The 17,210-nt window shown below is 41.0% G+C and overlaps 1 protein-coding gene across 2 annotated transcripts in view; it reads right to left on the bottom strand.

Moving 5' to 3' along the window:
* Nucleotides 1-16,525, bottom strand: part of RB1CC1 (RB1 inducible coiled-coil 1) — a 74,005-nt gene extending 57,480 nt beyond the window's left edge. For both annotated transcript variants that reach the window (XM_084282215.1, XM_084282216.1), the window contains exons 1-3: nucleotides 16,352-16,525; nucleotides 4,524-4,639; nucleotides 2,505-2,632 (exon numbers count right to left, since the gene is read on the bottom strand). In XM_084282215.1, coding sequence (XP_084138341.1) covers nucleotides 2,505-2,575 — 71 coding nt within the window. In that variant the 5' untranslated portion in view covers nucleotides 2,576-2,632; nucleotides 4,524-4,639; nucleotides 16,352-16,525. The remainder of the gene's footprint in view (nucleotides 1-2,504; nucleotides 2,633-4,523; nucleotides 4,640-16,351) is intronic.
* Nucleotides 16,526-17,210: the final 685 nt, after the last annotated feature.

The raw sequence follows: 17,210 nt of genomic DNA, 5'->3' as shown, positions 1-17,210 counted from the left end.
CGATCATACAAATGACTTTATGAAATTCTATAATATAACAAGAATACTCAACACTTCATTAAGCCTAATTTAAACACATTTCCACTTAATCAACTCTGATTGATTTACAGTACATGAAGCGCAGTATAATGCTCAACTTACAGGAAATTCAATCAATGTATATGCAACAAACACATATAAACGTTGCAGGCATGTTTAATGCAAGAACAGTAGACCAATAAGCCATCCCTACTTTCGTCCTTCATCCTAGCAGCTTCAATTTCAGGTGATGACATCTTTATGACACTGCTTACTTTAACAATTCTAGACTTTGTCTCCAAGAAACAAATAATTAAGAATTCATTAATATGATACAGTAACTGACCAAAACTATAATACACTGTGGTGACAACTGTGCAAAAGCACTGAAAGGCTTCAGATTATCAAGTGAATAATCAACGTAAGCATCACTGTTTTCGATATAATCAGCAGGAAGCAAAACAAAGTTACTGCCTATAAGGTACTTGAAAAAATAGGTATCTATTACCTAAAATAGCTGTGATGACAAAATCAATTCACTACAAAAACCTCAAACACAGGCTCATACTCACTAGCTGTATTATAAGAATTCACCTATCATTCCCACGTTCATTGGGAAAATTGATTGGCCTGTTGACATATAAAGGAGATAGGCAAAGAACCCAAGAAAAAGGTCTTGCTAAAAAGAACAAGTCTCTACAGACATTCACAATACAAAGTTAAACTACTCAACTGAAATGTCTTGTATTTTGTCTCATCCACCAGGTTTTCCTCAAAAGATATCAGACAGAGCAAAAAGTTAGCCCATACCATGCTATTAGATACCCTGTTTGGCAGTTCAGATGCTGCACCTCACCATGATTTAGGCAATTTTAAGATCTCAATGTACTAGATGACACAAAGAGGTACTGACACATCTGCAAATGACAGAATCGTGCAATAACTTAGGTTGGAAAATACACTTATGATCAAGTCCAACCATCAACCTAAAACTTCCAAGTCCACCTCTAACCCATGTGTGGATGTGGTACTTAAGAACATCTTTTAAATACTTCCAGGGATGGTGACACTTCCCTAGCCAGCCTGTTTCAATACTTAACCACCCTCTCTTGATTTCCAATCTAAAGCTTTCCCGGAGTAACCTGAGGCCATTTAATTGTGTCACCAACCCGAGGCCATTTTAATTGTGTTGCCACCTGAGAAAAGAGTCTCATCCTCCTTGCTGCAACCTCCTTTCGGGTAGTTGTAGAAAGCGATTAGGTCTCCCCTCAGCCTCTTCTTCTCCAGACTGAACAACCCCAGTTCCCCCAGTCACTCCTCATATCTTATTTTCTAGTCCCTTCACAAACTTCATGACCCAGTAGATCCAAAATGGCTGTGGTATTTTATTTCATCCTCAATAATATCCTCAGTTAGCTTTGCAAGACAGCATGCAAAATCATTCAATGCACACAATGTTAGGGCTCTTCCAGCTTAAAAGTTTCAGAATTTTGACTCAACCAGTGAATTTGGAAAGTTACATACAGAAATTCAGGAGTATGGAAACAATGGACTTCATTACAAAATCCATGGAAGTCTTTCGATCAGCATTATCTAACACATGTAACAGCATGTACACGAATTACTGGCAACTCATTCACCACTGATCGAATAGGAAGACAGCAGGTTAGGTTGGCTCTTGCTAGCTCCAGTGCACATGGGCTATGATGATGTTATACAAGATTTATTGTATTAGATCAGCATTCTACATGAGAACAAGGGTAGATGCTACAATACACTTAGTATATCTAGGTCTCTCTAAAGCATCATTAAGGTTGCAAGATGTATTTAACTTGCGGTGAAACAAGAAGTTGTGAAGTCGCTGGGATTTAACTGGGAACCTAAAACACTGCTCACATTTCAAGTAGATCACAGTCTGTAAGTTTGTTTGATAGGAAGAATGCTGTAAGATATGTTAGAGCCTTACAACATATGACAGAACCAAGTTTTTCCCATCCTGGACATAAGACAAAAAATTATATTCCAGTTCTTCAGCATCTAGAACACATTTTCCTAAGGATGCAAGTAGAAAAAGCAATCCACAGAACTTATTTTATGATGTCAATAAGCAAAAATCAAAAATGCTATTCAATAAAAGATCACAGAACACCAGAAGTAAATCTGACGTTTTTTTCCAAAACGCAATCCCAAGTATAACACCAGACTGCGCTAAGATCAAGTAAATAACACCTACATCCTATGTCACTGCTGCAGAAAGTAACCTCCCTGCTCTTTCATGGGATCTCAGAAGCACAACCACCTGCAAGGCATTGAAAATGCTAATAAAAAACATCCCCAATTCACTGAAATACATGAAAACCTAGGGAGAAACTATGTGGACATACTCAACAAACAGTTGAATATCAACGTTCAAGAACTCATTAAAAAACATAGCATATACCACTTATTTATTAAGGAAATAAAACGGGATTAATTTACTTTCTTACTTTTGTACAGCAAGTTCTGTGTCAAAGGTTAGGGTAGTTCCAGTGTTGACCAGAAATACATATAGCTTCATGATGATTTATTTAGTTCTCCGAAGTTTATAACTTCCACTGTTAAAATCATCTAGAAACTGAAAAGAAAAAAGATTAAAGTGTTAGTTTCACATATGAGTTATGAAAAAGCACGTACGTGCTTTTGAAAGAAATACTTTCAGACATATAGTGGGTTAACACATCAGCTTTCATATTCCGCAGTTCTTTAGCTGATACTAAACATACAGATGCTTCTCTTACGAGAAACATGGGCACAGGAGGCTTTCTCATATGCGAATGGGCTAGAACACATTTCTAGCCCATATAGAACACATACTATTTCCATAGTATACACTGGGGAAAGACAGGAAGGAGAGGTGAAGACAACTTTCAGTTGCAGAGGCCATCATCTCAGATGATTACCTGGCTTTTCTCAGATACGAAATACATTTTTAAATCCCCAGATACAGTCATTTCCAGTTATCTTTTCTACATTTTACAAATAGCAGCATGGTCTACGTTGTAAGCATTCATTCCCCAACCTACAACTCCCTACAAAGCTTACCTATCCCTATGCATAATTTTTTCCTCTCAGATATATAGAAACAATATCAAACAAAAAATTGCTGAAACTAGTTTTTAAAAACTATGAGGTAATTACAGACATAAAAAAAACCCTACAGGTTTTCATTTGTTTTCAGTAGCTAAATCTGTAGCTACCTTCTTAGTCACGACTAGCCACTATGGAGTGATCAAAGAAACATTGGACATTTTCAGTCATGTACCCTACAAGTTTCTGGATTAATGACTATAAGCACGCACATGTTTTTCCAGAGTACATAATAGAAGAAAAACATTTAATTGCTTTGCAAGACATTCTGAGATCTAATCTGATATTCTACCCCTGAAATACTCCATACTTCCAGGCCTTTTTCACTACACTAACAGAGTGGCTGCAAAAGCACACTGTCACTGCAGCCACTAATGCACTGCATTTTTATTTTTATTTTTTTTATTTTGATGTGGAAAGAGCAATGAAAAGTTAAACCGGGGATGCTTTAGCCTCAGCAATACCCCTACATCATTATTAGAATGACTTTTTTGATTAAATTACTTCACAGGAAGAGTAAGTCATCCTTCTTTCCCTGAAATAAGAGGAAAACGCACAAGATCTGCACAGCTACTTGCATTATTTTAAAATGAGTTTGAAATTGCATTTATCTTTGTCTACGCAGGCAAAAAACCTGACAGACCACAAAGAAAAATAACAAAACTGTTAAAGCATGTGAGGGGTCAGAAGATAGTTCTACCAGAAGAACAGTTCCAGAAAGTCATAACAGCTTTTTTTTCAAGAATGGTTTTCTGCACACTTTCCAAGCATGAACATAAACTAGTCAAGAGGTGCATTTTAACAACAAGGCTTAGAAAGAGAACTGTCAAAAAAAAAGCCTCAGTAAAGAATATACTCTATAAAGACACATGCTAGACATATAAAAACTCTTGAATCTCAAGAACATATTAGCAGTAATTCATTATAATTCTATAGCTTAGGCCAGAGAATTTAAATCAGTCTCACAAGCACAGAGTGAGTTCATCTGGTAAATGGTATTATTTGTGACCATGGTCCATATAAAATTAGAAATAGACATGTTAAATACAATGTTTAAAACAAGTACCACAGAGCACATAAAAGCTGCTGTTCTTGTCTTTCTCACCTAAACAGAGTAAAATACTTGTCTAGTATCTAGTTTTCACAGAAACATTACTTTGCAAGCCTGAGTGGTATTTAATAGACAATCTGTCTTGAAACCTCGTTTATTCATGTACAGAAAGTGAAATTTTAATTGATACACCCTATCTTTAACACTACGGCTAACCATTTAAAGGTTCTAAAGAAAAAACAGCATCAAGATCAAAAATATTTATGACAGCATCCGCCACGCATGCAACAGTCTCAAACTTTTCAACTTCAAGCAAAGAAAGAATTACCTTCAGGCACTATACAAAGCTATCACCTTCTTCAAATACACAGGGAGAATAGATGCCTGCTCGCTTTACTTGATTTTGGCAACAGAGTAGCATGACTGTTCAAAACCAGAGAAGATCTGTAAAGAAAAGATACAGAACGTAATTACTAGTACCATGAAAACATCAGGATTTTATGGTTATCGCAGTGTTTAACACTGAAGCCAATGTATATGCCAATACTAGAAAGAATTATGTAGTGTTGTGTTTTTTTTTTTTTTTTTAAACATTGACATCAAGTTGTAAGTCTACACAAAGCTATTACACACCTTAGTACTTTCCCCATAAGTTCAATTTAAAATCATTGTAACATTTTTCAGTATTTACAAGGAGGTAGAGGTAGTTCACTATCAAGAATTGCTTGCATTTCCATTAACTAAAAGCGTGGTTTTTTTTTTTTTTTTTTTTTTTTTTTTTTTTAAGAACTGGTGCAAAATGCTGATACGATGCTAAGAGCAACGTAAGTCAGAATGTCGTGCAATTGATCTAAGAAAACCCAGAGTAAAAAGGCATTTCCCTAAACTGAAGATGTTACCAGATCCAGTTGCTCATCACTGGCATCTCTGCCAGGGGCTTCCTCTCCCCGAAACACTGTTAATAATACAACAATCAAAGTGAGCCAGATCAGCAAAAGTGGTCTTTTAAAGCCAGTTTAGTTCATTTTAACTGCTATCAGTTAGGTAGCATGCTGAAGGAGAAGGAGCCCTTGGCAAGGAGGCGGTGACAAGCAACTGGGCTCAGTAACCCGTTCAGCTCAACTGGTGCAACAGCAGTCAGGAAAGTGCACAATCAAACTGAAACAAACATTATTTCTGCCACGTTAATACCCCAGCAAGCTCTCTGAGAAGATGATCAGGCACTATAAAGGGTGATAATCCACTACTAAAAATAGGATTGCTGAAGCCCCAAAACCATTAGAACATGTAACTTGTTTTACGCAACTCATGCCTCTAACAGTAAATTGGAAACAAACTCTCTTCATCCTAAATTTGTAAACATTGTGATCGAGGGGAAGATTACACAACTGCATTTTACATGCATAGAACAGATGGCAGTTTGTCAGGCAGTTCATTATTTGAGCTTTTATCTTCCTCCATTCCTGCACACTCCCTCTTTCCTCCCATTCAAAGGCACATACATCACAGAGTCAGTAGTAAAGGTGCAAGAAGATGAAAAAAAGCAATGTGCTAAAGCATCACCACTGGGAAAAGTACTAACTGAGGCATCCTCCTTTGGCTATCAGCTGTTGTACTCAAGCAAAATAAATTCAGGAATACTTGTTTTAGACTGAAGTAATGGGTGTTACCACAAGTCATAAGAAACTACTTCTACCACAAAGAAGGACCCCAGTACTATAATCTTTATCCTAATTCCTTTGTGACCATTCAGAAGACAGAAACCAAGTATTGTTTCTTCCACCCAACACTTCAGCAGACAAGCTAACAAACAACCCTGAGGGAACAGAAGTATGCTCAGACAAGCAGGACAAATCTGTATGTTCACACTGTTAGGTTACTATTTAAAGGAAAAAAAAAGTAGGGTTTACCCACTCCCAAGGTTGCCACAAAATTCAGTGAGTACTTCCACAAATAGAGGAGTCATGTGAGGCAAGGTTTTAGAAAATATATGCTTTGAATGTTGAGTTTCCCTGCAATATTTCGACAAAGGCAGGTTGCGGCCCTCCCTTCAGCAGGAGGGCATCAGCTGAAGACAAGACACCAAGAGTCTCCCCAGCTGCCTCTTTTCACAACACTTGAAGAAACTTAACACTGAGAGCTCTCACTACTCTTGCATCTCTGGATAATGCCTGCCTGAGTTTGCCCAACAATGTCCAAGATTAGTTAAAGGGTGATGAAATTCAGCCACAGGTGCCTAAATCTTTTTTCTTCAAAAAGGGTAAAGTAGGCTAACACAAGTAAAGTCAGCTCCATTCCACAAATTAGCTTTTAGGTTTGTTCCTAGAATTCGAGAATATGATTCCAAGAATATGATTCAGCAGCAACACAGGTTTTTAATGTAAGCTTGGAGTGAAAAAACAGGAACAGTCAATTGTCAACAGAATATACCCATAAACAAATACATTTTATTACTCTTCTGCTGGCATTACTTCAATAGGCTGTTAAGAGAATTTCACAATCTTTAGTGTTACACTTCTACATAGTGTTACAAGTGTTAGTTAGGCTTTTTAGCGTTACACTGCTAAATTATTTTCAGCCATTTTGATAGAGGTTGAAAAATTACAGAGTTTGACAACTACTGAAGACAAAGCCTTTAACTATGTAATTAGAAGCTGTAACGAAATGACTCGTCCACCCAGATTTGTTGTCTGAACTGCATGACCTGCCTGCACTATTAGGTCAATGCTATCATAGAAATAAGATCTTTTGAGTCATGGGGTGGAAGCTTGTATGATCAGCACCCAGGAATTATTAACAACATCATTTTAAAAAGCCAGAAGCCTGAAAAGAGGAATTGCTGTCAGAGCAATAACTGCCAGAGCAGACAGAAAATGGTAGAAATTAATATAAGAAAAAGATTAAGATGACAAAAAGTGAAGTGAAAATAGCACTGAGCTGAAAAACCTTCACGAAGTAACTCAGATGTGTATTTTGTAACATTAGCTAACACCAAAACCAGCCAGGAATATGTTATGCTGACAATATAATATTTATTTCACTGCTCTATGTTGTGCTTACATTGCAATACAATTACATCTGCTTCACTTCACAAAAATATTGCAAGCTTGTCCTATCCAATATAAACTCCAAAACACAACCGAGAACTTTTGAAGTCTGTGTTGATCAATACTTTCAATGTATGTTGTTTAAAAATTTTAAAATGTTGCTTATTTAGTTCCGAATATGCTTATTATTTCTACATCTGTAAAAGGAAATGAATGTCTGTTCACAGACCTTTCCTTTTTGTAACTACAGCACAGACATCATGGGTCTCACAGCACTCCACAAATAATCCTATGGCTACATTAACCATCCACATCTCCCATTAAGTGCAGAATCTCTGCTTCACCTTCCCACCGACTGCTCCGCTGCTTCACAGTACAATTCTTTCCAACTTCACTAACCCAAACACTAAAATACAGCACACAGGGTATGACAAAGACAGCAACCAATGTTTACCTTTGCTCTTTGTGTTTAAAGGGGCATCATCAATTTCACTTTATTATAGAGGATACCCGATAAAATGTATTTTCATATTTCAGTTTGTGTATGCTTTTTTCTTTGTGTGTGGTTTTTGTTTGTTTGTTTGTTGGCATCTCATTTTCCATGTCTCCTTTATAAACTGGGTTGTTCAAGTTTCATCTGTAATCCAAGTTATTAATCATTTTTTATTTAAGCATCTAGAACTTAAACTAAATTATGCCAAAGTCATGTCTTCCCTTAAAGCCCACGGGTTCAAGAGGGAACAGCAAGACGTCAGCAGTATAGGGTACCGTTCTTTTAGTGGGGAAGTGTTACTTCATATCTGCACAGCAAGTGCTGTACTCAACACTACTTCACCACCAAGGTCAGAGAGGACCAAGGAGACCGAACTCCTTGCCCCCATACTTATCTCCAGGTAGGAAGGAGCATGGCTCTAAAATCAGACAGAACTAGCTTAAGCAGGGCAGTACCCTTGTTATTCACTTAAAAGCCTGAAATTATCCACATTGCTAATTATTAGACATTGTAACAGCTCTTTATGAACATCATCTGTATAAGCTAATAAAGGATAGCTCTCTTCTCTTACTGAGGCTACGTTACAGGTAACAGATATTGCCTCCAATATGAGTCACAAATGTTACCTGTGATTACAAGGGTCTGGATTCTCACTGGGGATCACTGTTGAATTCCTACCTGCCACAAGGACAATTCATCCGAGGCAGAGTCCGACAAGACTGTCACATGCTAAAAAGACTCATGATGTATTCCTCATTCACTGAGCATCTTATTTGAAGTACTTCTCTCCTCTAGAAGGATATGCCTTTGTTACCTCTGGGGATTGAGAACTAACTCTGGAGCACATTATCATTTTGTTAAGCTGCCCTTCATGTCCATGCAGCAAAAATTTAAATTTTGCCTTTGAGCTGCTGCAATTCCTGTGATTTCACCTTGCTCTCCTCTGAGCAGGATTTCCTGTTTCACTTCAACTTAGGCAACTCTATAATAGACAAAGTAGTAGACTAGCACAGAATGTTCCTTCCAATTCAATTTGCTTTCTTCTACAAATCTGTGTTCTACCTCTATTTGCTTTCCTTTTTTCGGGTGCCCTTCTCAAAAAAAAATCTCTTGATCTTCCACACCTCACTTCAGAAGCAAAGGATTTAACATCACATTTCCTAATATCAAAGGAAAGTGAACATAGAGACTAAAGCTGAATTTAAGGAGAAAAACATCTTTCTTCATACTGTTAAGATCATCTCTAAAAGCAGACGTCAAGGAGCTTTCCTCATTATTGCCACCAATGCAACCAAAAACCTCTTAATTTTGCAAAAGACCACTGCAACTATCCAGAAAAACAGACAGGATGACCTCACAACATTCTTCCCTAATATTTTTAGCAACACAAACCGCTTCATTTCTGAAACACAATGCAAATGCATACCCTTATCTGGGCAACTGAAAGGAAACATGCTTTAAGAGGCACTTCAAAAAACAAATTCCAAACTTCTTCAATAAATCATAGAATGGTTTGGGTTGGAAGAGACCTTAAAAATCCCCTAGTGCCAACCTCCCTGCCGTGGGCAAGGGCAATTCCCACTAGACCAGGTTGCTCAGAGTCCCATCCAGCCTGGCCTTGAGCACCTCCAGGGATGGGGCACCCACAGCTTCTCTGGGCAGCCTGTGCCAGGGCCTCACCACCATCTGAGTGAAGGATTTCCTCCTCATGTCCAGTCTAAAACTACCCTTGTTTAATTTAAATTCATTAACCCCTTGTCCTGTCAGCACACTCCCTGACAAGGAGTCCCTCCAAAGCTTTCCTGTAAGCCTCCTTTAGGTACTGGAAGGCCACTGTAAGGTCTCCCCAGAGCCTTCTCTTCTCCAGACTGACCATCCACAGCTCTCTCAGCCTGTCTTTATAGGAGAGGTGCTCCAGCCTTCTGATCGTCCTCATGGCGCTCCTCTGGACCTGCTCTACCAGCCTTACATCCTTCTTATGCTGGGGGCCCCAGACCTGGATGCAGCACCCCAGGTGGGGCCTCACAAGAGCCGAGCTGAGGGGCACAATCTCCACCTCCACCTGCTGGCTTTTGATGCCGCCCAGCATACAGCTGGCGGTGCTGCCTGATGAATATACAACAGCAGGGCCTCTCCTGACCCAGATGCAGAGAGAAACCTCATCGCCCACCCCTTCAAAGTTTTAAACCAGGCCACACCCAATGCCCAAGATGCACGTTACTCCAGGTGGAGATCCTATCTCCCACGGCCACTTTACAACAAGTCCTAAAAAACTCATGTTGAAGCCAGAGCGTAGTAGTCTTCAAGAAAGGCTGTCAATCCCTGACATCTGCAAGGTGCCATCTGGAGCTCTATTTACACTGTGCTGAGATGTGCGTCAGGCACAGAAGCGGTTAGTTAATTAAAGCGCCTCCAACAGCCCCTGCCCTGTTAGCAGCCCTCACAGCCGCAGGCTGGTCAGCAAAGCAAGTCCCTTCCTCTCCGAGCGCAGGAAAGGAGCCGCAGTCCTACACAGGAAGCAGGAAACGTGCCCGAGTCCCTACTTCCCAATTCACTGGAGAGGAGTTTCAGAACTTGGTAACTCAGAGTGTAAGAGCCATTCCTACTTTTATTTCTGCTCTCCAAGGACCCTCAGAGGTCCCCAGCGCCACCGAGGGTGGAAGAGCACGAGACCTGAAGCGACTGCAGCCGGGCAGGTAAGAACACACCACACCTCAAAGAGTAGCTTTAAAATTGAGTTGGCCCAAATAATGCAGCTTCTTTCAAGTTCAGACAGAACTCACACCCGGAACTGTAGGAAAAGAATAGTTTCAAGCACTTTTATGAGGCAAAATGTACATGATTAGACATTATGTCATGATTCTGTATGCATATAATTATAAAACTTCAGTTGTGAGGGGTTAACGTCTATTTACATTACTCTTTTCACTGTATCTGTGCCAAAACACGATCCACATAAAGAATCAGGCAAAAGTTTTTCTCCTCCAACAGTTTAAAAAAAAAAAGTTTACTGGCTTTTGCAAAACGCCACATCTCTTATCTGTCAGAAAGTGAAATTTCTGTGCCTCGGTTAACAAGTTGGAAAACAAACCAAGGTTTTCTGACATTCTTATTGCTAGGAAACAGCCCACAGCTTGTAAAAGTGCTTTTTCTTTTTTTTTTTTTTTTTTTAATTGATGAAAACAGTCTTTGCACAGCTGCCTGCAACTTTGTCTTTAGCAAAGTTAACTGCAGGTTTAGTCAGCTTTTTTTTTTTTTTTTAAAGTGTAATTTTGCCAGACTACACATCTCCCTCCAATTATGGAGATTAATACTTTGCAAAGAATGGTGCTTTTGGGTATGTAGAGCTTCAGGTGGTTTTATTCAAGTTACTCACTGACTCCATACTGGTGGGGAGGTTTCCCTGTAACAAGCTATTTTAAAAATAATTAGCATGAAAATTATGCAGTGTTTGCAAACAATTCTGTAAGAAACAGCCAACAAAAAATTCCTTTACTTCTTACATCAAAATCAGACAAGTCAGCACCAATGCCTCTCCTCATTACCACTCTCCCTCTGGCTAACCAAGACCATGATCACAAACACTGATTAGAGCACGAGCAGCAGCGTCCCTTCTCCTCAGCCAGTCGTCCTTCTGCTCCTCTCCCTGCATCAGCTTTCAGTTGTGCAACTTTCCATAGATGCAGAAAACAGGATTACTTTGCTGTAGCAAGTTAGAAAGAATACTCCCATAGCCTTGGTAAACTCTTCAAACAATCAGCAACTTCCAAAACGTTTTCAAACTTTTTATTCTTCATATGGATAGTTATGAACATGCAGAGTTCATATCCTCCCCATGAACACATTTCAAAAAAATCACATCTAGATTTTTGGCAAACCAGCTTACTGCTCTATTTGCATATTACATAATTACAAACCTTCTTCAGGTCTCCATTGGAATCAATCTGAAAGATAACATTAATGTATCAAAAAATGAGAAGAAGTGCAGGATGGGTATGAAGAATATTATTAAACAGTTTCTTGAAGTTAAATTTAACTTCAACTAGCCTCTTTACCTTTCTTGGCTTAATCTTTGGCAGTTTAAAACAACTAACAAAGTGCATCAATAATTCCTTCCGTGGAATATCACCAACTTACGAAATAGATAACCTCTGACAAAAAAGTACACAGACAACAAAACCAACCCACAACTCTTTATGTATGACAACCACACCCCCACCTTTTTAAACCCTGGTCATGTTGTTGACAGACCATTAATGTGAAATTGCTTTGTTGTATCATATACCTATAAATTGAAAAAAAAAAAAAAAAGTGTATTTTATCTCTGAGTCTTCCACATAAGTAAAGAAAAATTTACACACTCCACCCCCTCTTTCTGCTCAGACTGAGATCTAAGAAGTTTTGTAAGTGATATTTTAGTGTTTTTTTTTGTGTAAAGAAGTGTTCATTGGGTTTACACCAAGTCTCTTCCAATTAGTACATAACACAAGTATCTGGACAGAATATTTTTAATTACAATAGACAAATCATCTCGAGTTTACTAGTAAAATACTTGCAATATAACAACAACATAAGCATAATATACTGTAAAAGAGCTGCTAGTCCAGTTACACAATATATTCTTACATAACCACCTTCATTTCATCTGAATTTAATAGAAATACACACACTGGAAGATGGAAGGAAAACTGTAACAATACAAGCACCATTTTATCAGTGTAAACTGCCTAACCTAAGCACAACTACACTAAGTAAGAAACAAATATCCATACTTTTGACGTACCATCACAGCTAGTAGGCAGCAATGAACCCAAAATAAAATTTGAGATAAAACACTGACATTTATAATCCCTGCAATATCAGGGAAACACAGCCATTCAAAAAGGAAAAAGAATAAAAATTGCTGCAGCCATTTCTGCAACATATGCAATAGACAAGAGCATATTTTACAGAATGGAGCACAAACATATTCAGCCATATAAAAAGTGGAGATAAGTTACAAGATAAGATCAGTTACGAAACAGAATGTGAACACAAAATTTGGGAATTTAGAAGCAGCTATCTCAAACATTCATGGAAATCAGGTCTCAGCAAAGTGCCATCCTGAACAGATTTCATATTGCAGCTTTGCTAAGAGAGGCCTGATCTGTGAATTCGTGATGGAAGCCAAACTTGCCCTTTAATTACTTCTCCAGCGCCACTTTCTACCTCAGAAATACACATTGCTTTCAATCTGTTCAAACTGAAAACACCATGCTGGCCTTTCAAACACATCTTTAAGAGTAGTAATGAAGATTGCTGTACTGTGTTTCTATCATATAGACACTAGTTCCAACTCATCTGTCCAAATAAAAAACGGGCAATTCAAATAATGAACACACTACTCCCACACACACTGCCAAAGCTTTCCCAGTCTCCAGGAAAAAAAAAAAAAAAAAAAAAAAGCAGAAAGTGTTTCAAAAATAATCCTCAGCAGGTAAGAAAAGCTATTCATAGCAAGAAAAGTTCTGAAGTCAGAGTGGCATAACACAGCAAGACATCTGGACCCCACCTAGCCAACAAAGCAGCTTTACATTTTATTTTCAGTCAACAGGTAATCAATACATATTGGAGAAAAATTCATGTAGCACTTCAAGTCACAGAAAGCAGGCTACCACTTTTTACAACAGCTGATTTTCTAGGTACACCAGCTACTAGAGACTTACATACAGCATCCTGTAATCATTTTACCTTGATGTGATAAAGGCAGCAGGCCCAGCTGCTAAATCTCTTCCCAGAAGAAACTGTCAGCATCCTGGATGCACATAAAAAAAAAGCTCCACTAGCAACTGTCATTGCTTGAGCTCAGAACCCTGCTGGGGCAATACAAACCCCAACTGCAATCCCCAACAACAAAAAGGAAAATACACACCTGGAGATGGACAGAAGACAAGCGAGAGTTCTCCCGATACCCCAGGGGCTTCTCCTAACCAGCCAAGAGCAACCAGCCCCACCTGAATCTCTGAGCAAAAGTTTTTATATCAATAAATTTGTTTTGATATTTCTGTCAACAACTGCCAACAATTTAATTTAGACAGTAACAATCCAGATATGTTGAAATCCCATTATCTTCAGGAAACATCAAAATACATCCACTGCCAACCCTGCTTACAAAGGGAAACAGCTGATACAGAGCTAGTGTCTTCCAACTGAGCTAAAAACTGAACTAAAAGCACATCTGCGATATGAGTTAGCCCACAGACAAGTGACTTTCGCAACAACCACAGAATCCCTCACTAGTTCCCAGAACAAGTTACTGTTAGTGATTTCTCTATCGCCATCAATTGCACCGCAAGCTTTTATGACACAGAGTTCATAAAAACTTGTACACGGAAATTATTACTCTGAAAAATTGGCTACAAAACGCACGCATGACCTCTAGCAACTAGCTTAGTAATTTACATGTTGTTTTGGTGTTTTTCTTTTTGCCTGCTTGGTATCAGTGCATTCAACCAGGCCTTGCAGTACCATGCAACATTATGTAAGCTTGCATCTTGTCATCAAGCTTTGCTTCTTCACAGATTACTACTTCTAAGGACCCCACTAACCACTAATACTCTAGTGCAAAGTTGGTAGGGTATTAGATTTTTTTTTTCTCCCCCTTTTTGGAAACTCCTCGTGTAATATCATAGAGCTGCAGACCAACATCAGGAGCATAACTGTTCTTGGGCATGCACATGCAGAAGTAAAGGCACGGCAGCCTGGACACTGTCCAAATGACTCTGGAGCAGCTCATGAGACAGCCGGGTATGCAAGCTATAGTTTTCAGAGTACCCACCTCACCCAAAATGAACCACCTGGTTCATTTTACCGTAGTACGTGAGCAAACCCAAACTTTGGGATACAAACCTCAAGATCCTCACAGAGCAGAGTCAGTCGACCACTAAAATTATTACTTTAAAAACAAATGCTTAAGACCATGCTGATAACACCCAACCCCATGGGATAACGTAAGGAGAACTCTAACTGTTACTCATATCAAAGGGAGCAGAAGGACACGCACCATTCCCATCCTCTCACATAAACCTACCTCCAGTTTAACCAGAATAACTGAAATTCTAAGAAACTTGCAAATAGCTTAGAAACCATGCTTTTCGCTTCAAGTTTTGCAAAGCTATGCATAACCTCAGCGATGTTTGGAGTACATGCAGGGACAAACCATGCTTTAAACAGACACCACAAAAGACCTCAAAATAACCGTTGCCCTCTCCTCCAGTAGGCGCAAATCTGCTTCGTGCACTTCTAATTATAAATATGGTAACATGACATGGGGAGAGAGCCAGCCCCTTGAGGAAGATCTCAGACACTACTAACCCAGATCTGCGCCGAGCAAAAGGCCAGACCAACAGATTACAGCACAACATATAGTGGGGTTGGTTGTGTGTTTTGCTTTTTTTAACCTACAAGGCAATTGTTATTTATACAAAGTGTAGAATGATAACATACCTCCAAAGTGCAGTTACGTCTATCTTACACTAATCCATTATCCCAAAGGTTCCTGCTTCTATTTCTGGCTCTATAACTGGCCCTCCTGAAGTCCCTTTCTCCATGCCCTCGGGTAAGTTCTCCTCACTATTCCCAACAAAATAAAACCATCTGGAGCTTTAGATGGCATTCAGTGTAAGTACAAATGTATCCTCTGCATGCTTTCTTTTATACTAAATACAATAACTTTTACAACCTATTTCTTTCTTGTTAGTGTTTGCTCTTTGGCACTAAAGTTTATGAGAAAGCATTAACCAATGGCAAAACCCCTTCTTGATGTGCTTCATCTTCTGAAAACATCCCAAAGTACTAGATATTATTTTATTTTAGGTTCACAGCTTGGATGTACCATGGGAGCGCACAAGCTTGCTTAATTGTTACCAGGTGTTTCTAGTATCTAGTACTCCTCGTAACACTGCCCAGCTACACAAACTCTCAGATGCATCTTCTACCTTCGTGATTTCCCCAACACACTTGGGGTATCCTATACTGCACAATCAACCCATTGATTTCGGAGGCGTAGCTCTTCCAGAAAGCCTGCCACGCCAACCACCTCCTCCCAATATTAGGCAGGGCATACCCAAAACGAAACACAGGCGAAACTTCCAACGCGAGGGCACCGCTCGGTTACTCCAGGCAGGAAACAGACGGCAGAGTAAAAACAACCGGGGCTAACAGAGGGCTAAACCAACACGTCAAGGTTACGGCTCAGCACCTCGGTTTGTTTTCCCTTAACCTCTAGATAAGGTAAGACAGACGGCGACGCCAGGCTCTGCCCCCCCAGCACCCAGCTGAGCAGCTGCACCCCCGGCACAACTCTGGGGTCACAACCAGGGGACGGCTGTCCCCCAGGGGAGCAGACAGCAGCCAAGGGGCGAGCCGGCAGCCGGTCAGCCCTCACCAGCACTAACCCTGCCTGCCTGCTCGGGAGGCACAGGCCGGCTGAGTCATCCCTCGGACCAACTTCGCTGCCAGGGCTCCTCCGCCCAGCCGCGGGCAGGGAGCGCCCCAACCCACCCGGGGGTGCCCGTCCCCCCCCCACTACCACCACCACCACCACCACCACCGCACCCCCCCCGCAGCGCCACTCACCCCGGGGGCCGGCGGCGGCAGCCCCCGCGCACGGTGCGGCAGGGAGGGAGGGAGGGAGGCAGGGAGGCAGCGGCGCCCCCCGCCCCGGGCGCTGGAGGCAGGCGGGGAGCGGGCGGTGCGGGGCCGGGGGAGCCGGGGCGCAGCCGCCGCCGCCGCTGTTTGTTATTGTCGGCAGCCGCTTCCGGAGCCGGGGGACGCCGGGAGGGGGCGGCCCCGGGCAGGGAGGAACCGGGCGGCGGAAGCGGCGGGGCCGTGCGGGGCTGGGCTGGGCTGGGCTGGGCTGGGCTGCGCCGCGGCGGCCACCGCCAGGCTCATTTCAGCCCTCACCGACCTTAGAAAGGCGCCGTCTGCCCGCCCCAGGTCCCCTTGCCGCCTCCCCAAGTTGTCTCATGACATTATTATTATTATTTTTTTTTTTTTGGTACGAAGCAGCCCCTGAGCTTCCTCGGGGGCTGGTCTCTCGCTCCTGAGCTGAGAAAGCGAAAATAAACCTTGCACGCCTCGCTTTCGGGTTTCCCTTTTGTTCTTGGTTTCTCCGGTGGTGTGGTCACCCACAAAAGAGCGAGGCAGAGGGTGGTGTGAGGGGGCTTCGGCCTCGGCTGCCTGTGGGGGTTGAGGGCATCCTCAGGAGAAGCAAGGCTCCCTTGCATCATACCTTCTCCATATCATGTTATTTGTGCTATGTTTTCTGTGTATTGCTGGGTCATATCTTCTGTGCTGCAGCACCGTGACCTCTCCTGTAACATGTACCATAGGCAGCAGGTCAGAGAACAGACAATATTCAAAGCACGATGCCCCGGTCAGAATAGGAAGCAAGCACATAGGAGGAGGAATGCAAAGCAAGAGCACAGGCATCTCG

This window comes from Netta rufina, assembly GCF_964035555.1.
Source record: "Netta rufina genome assembly, chromosome: 2".
Lineage (NCBI taxonomy): Eukaryota > Metazoa > Chordata > Aves > Anseriformes > Anatidae > Netta > Netta rufina.
The sequence above is the reverse complement of the archived record's forward strand: the minus strand, read 5'-3'. Positions and strand labels throughout refer to the sequence as shown.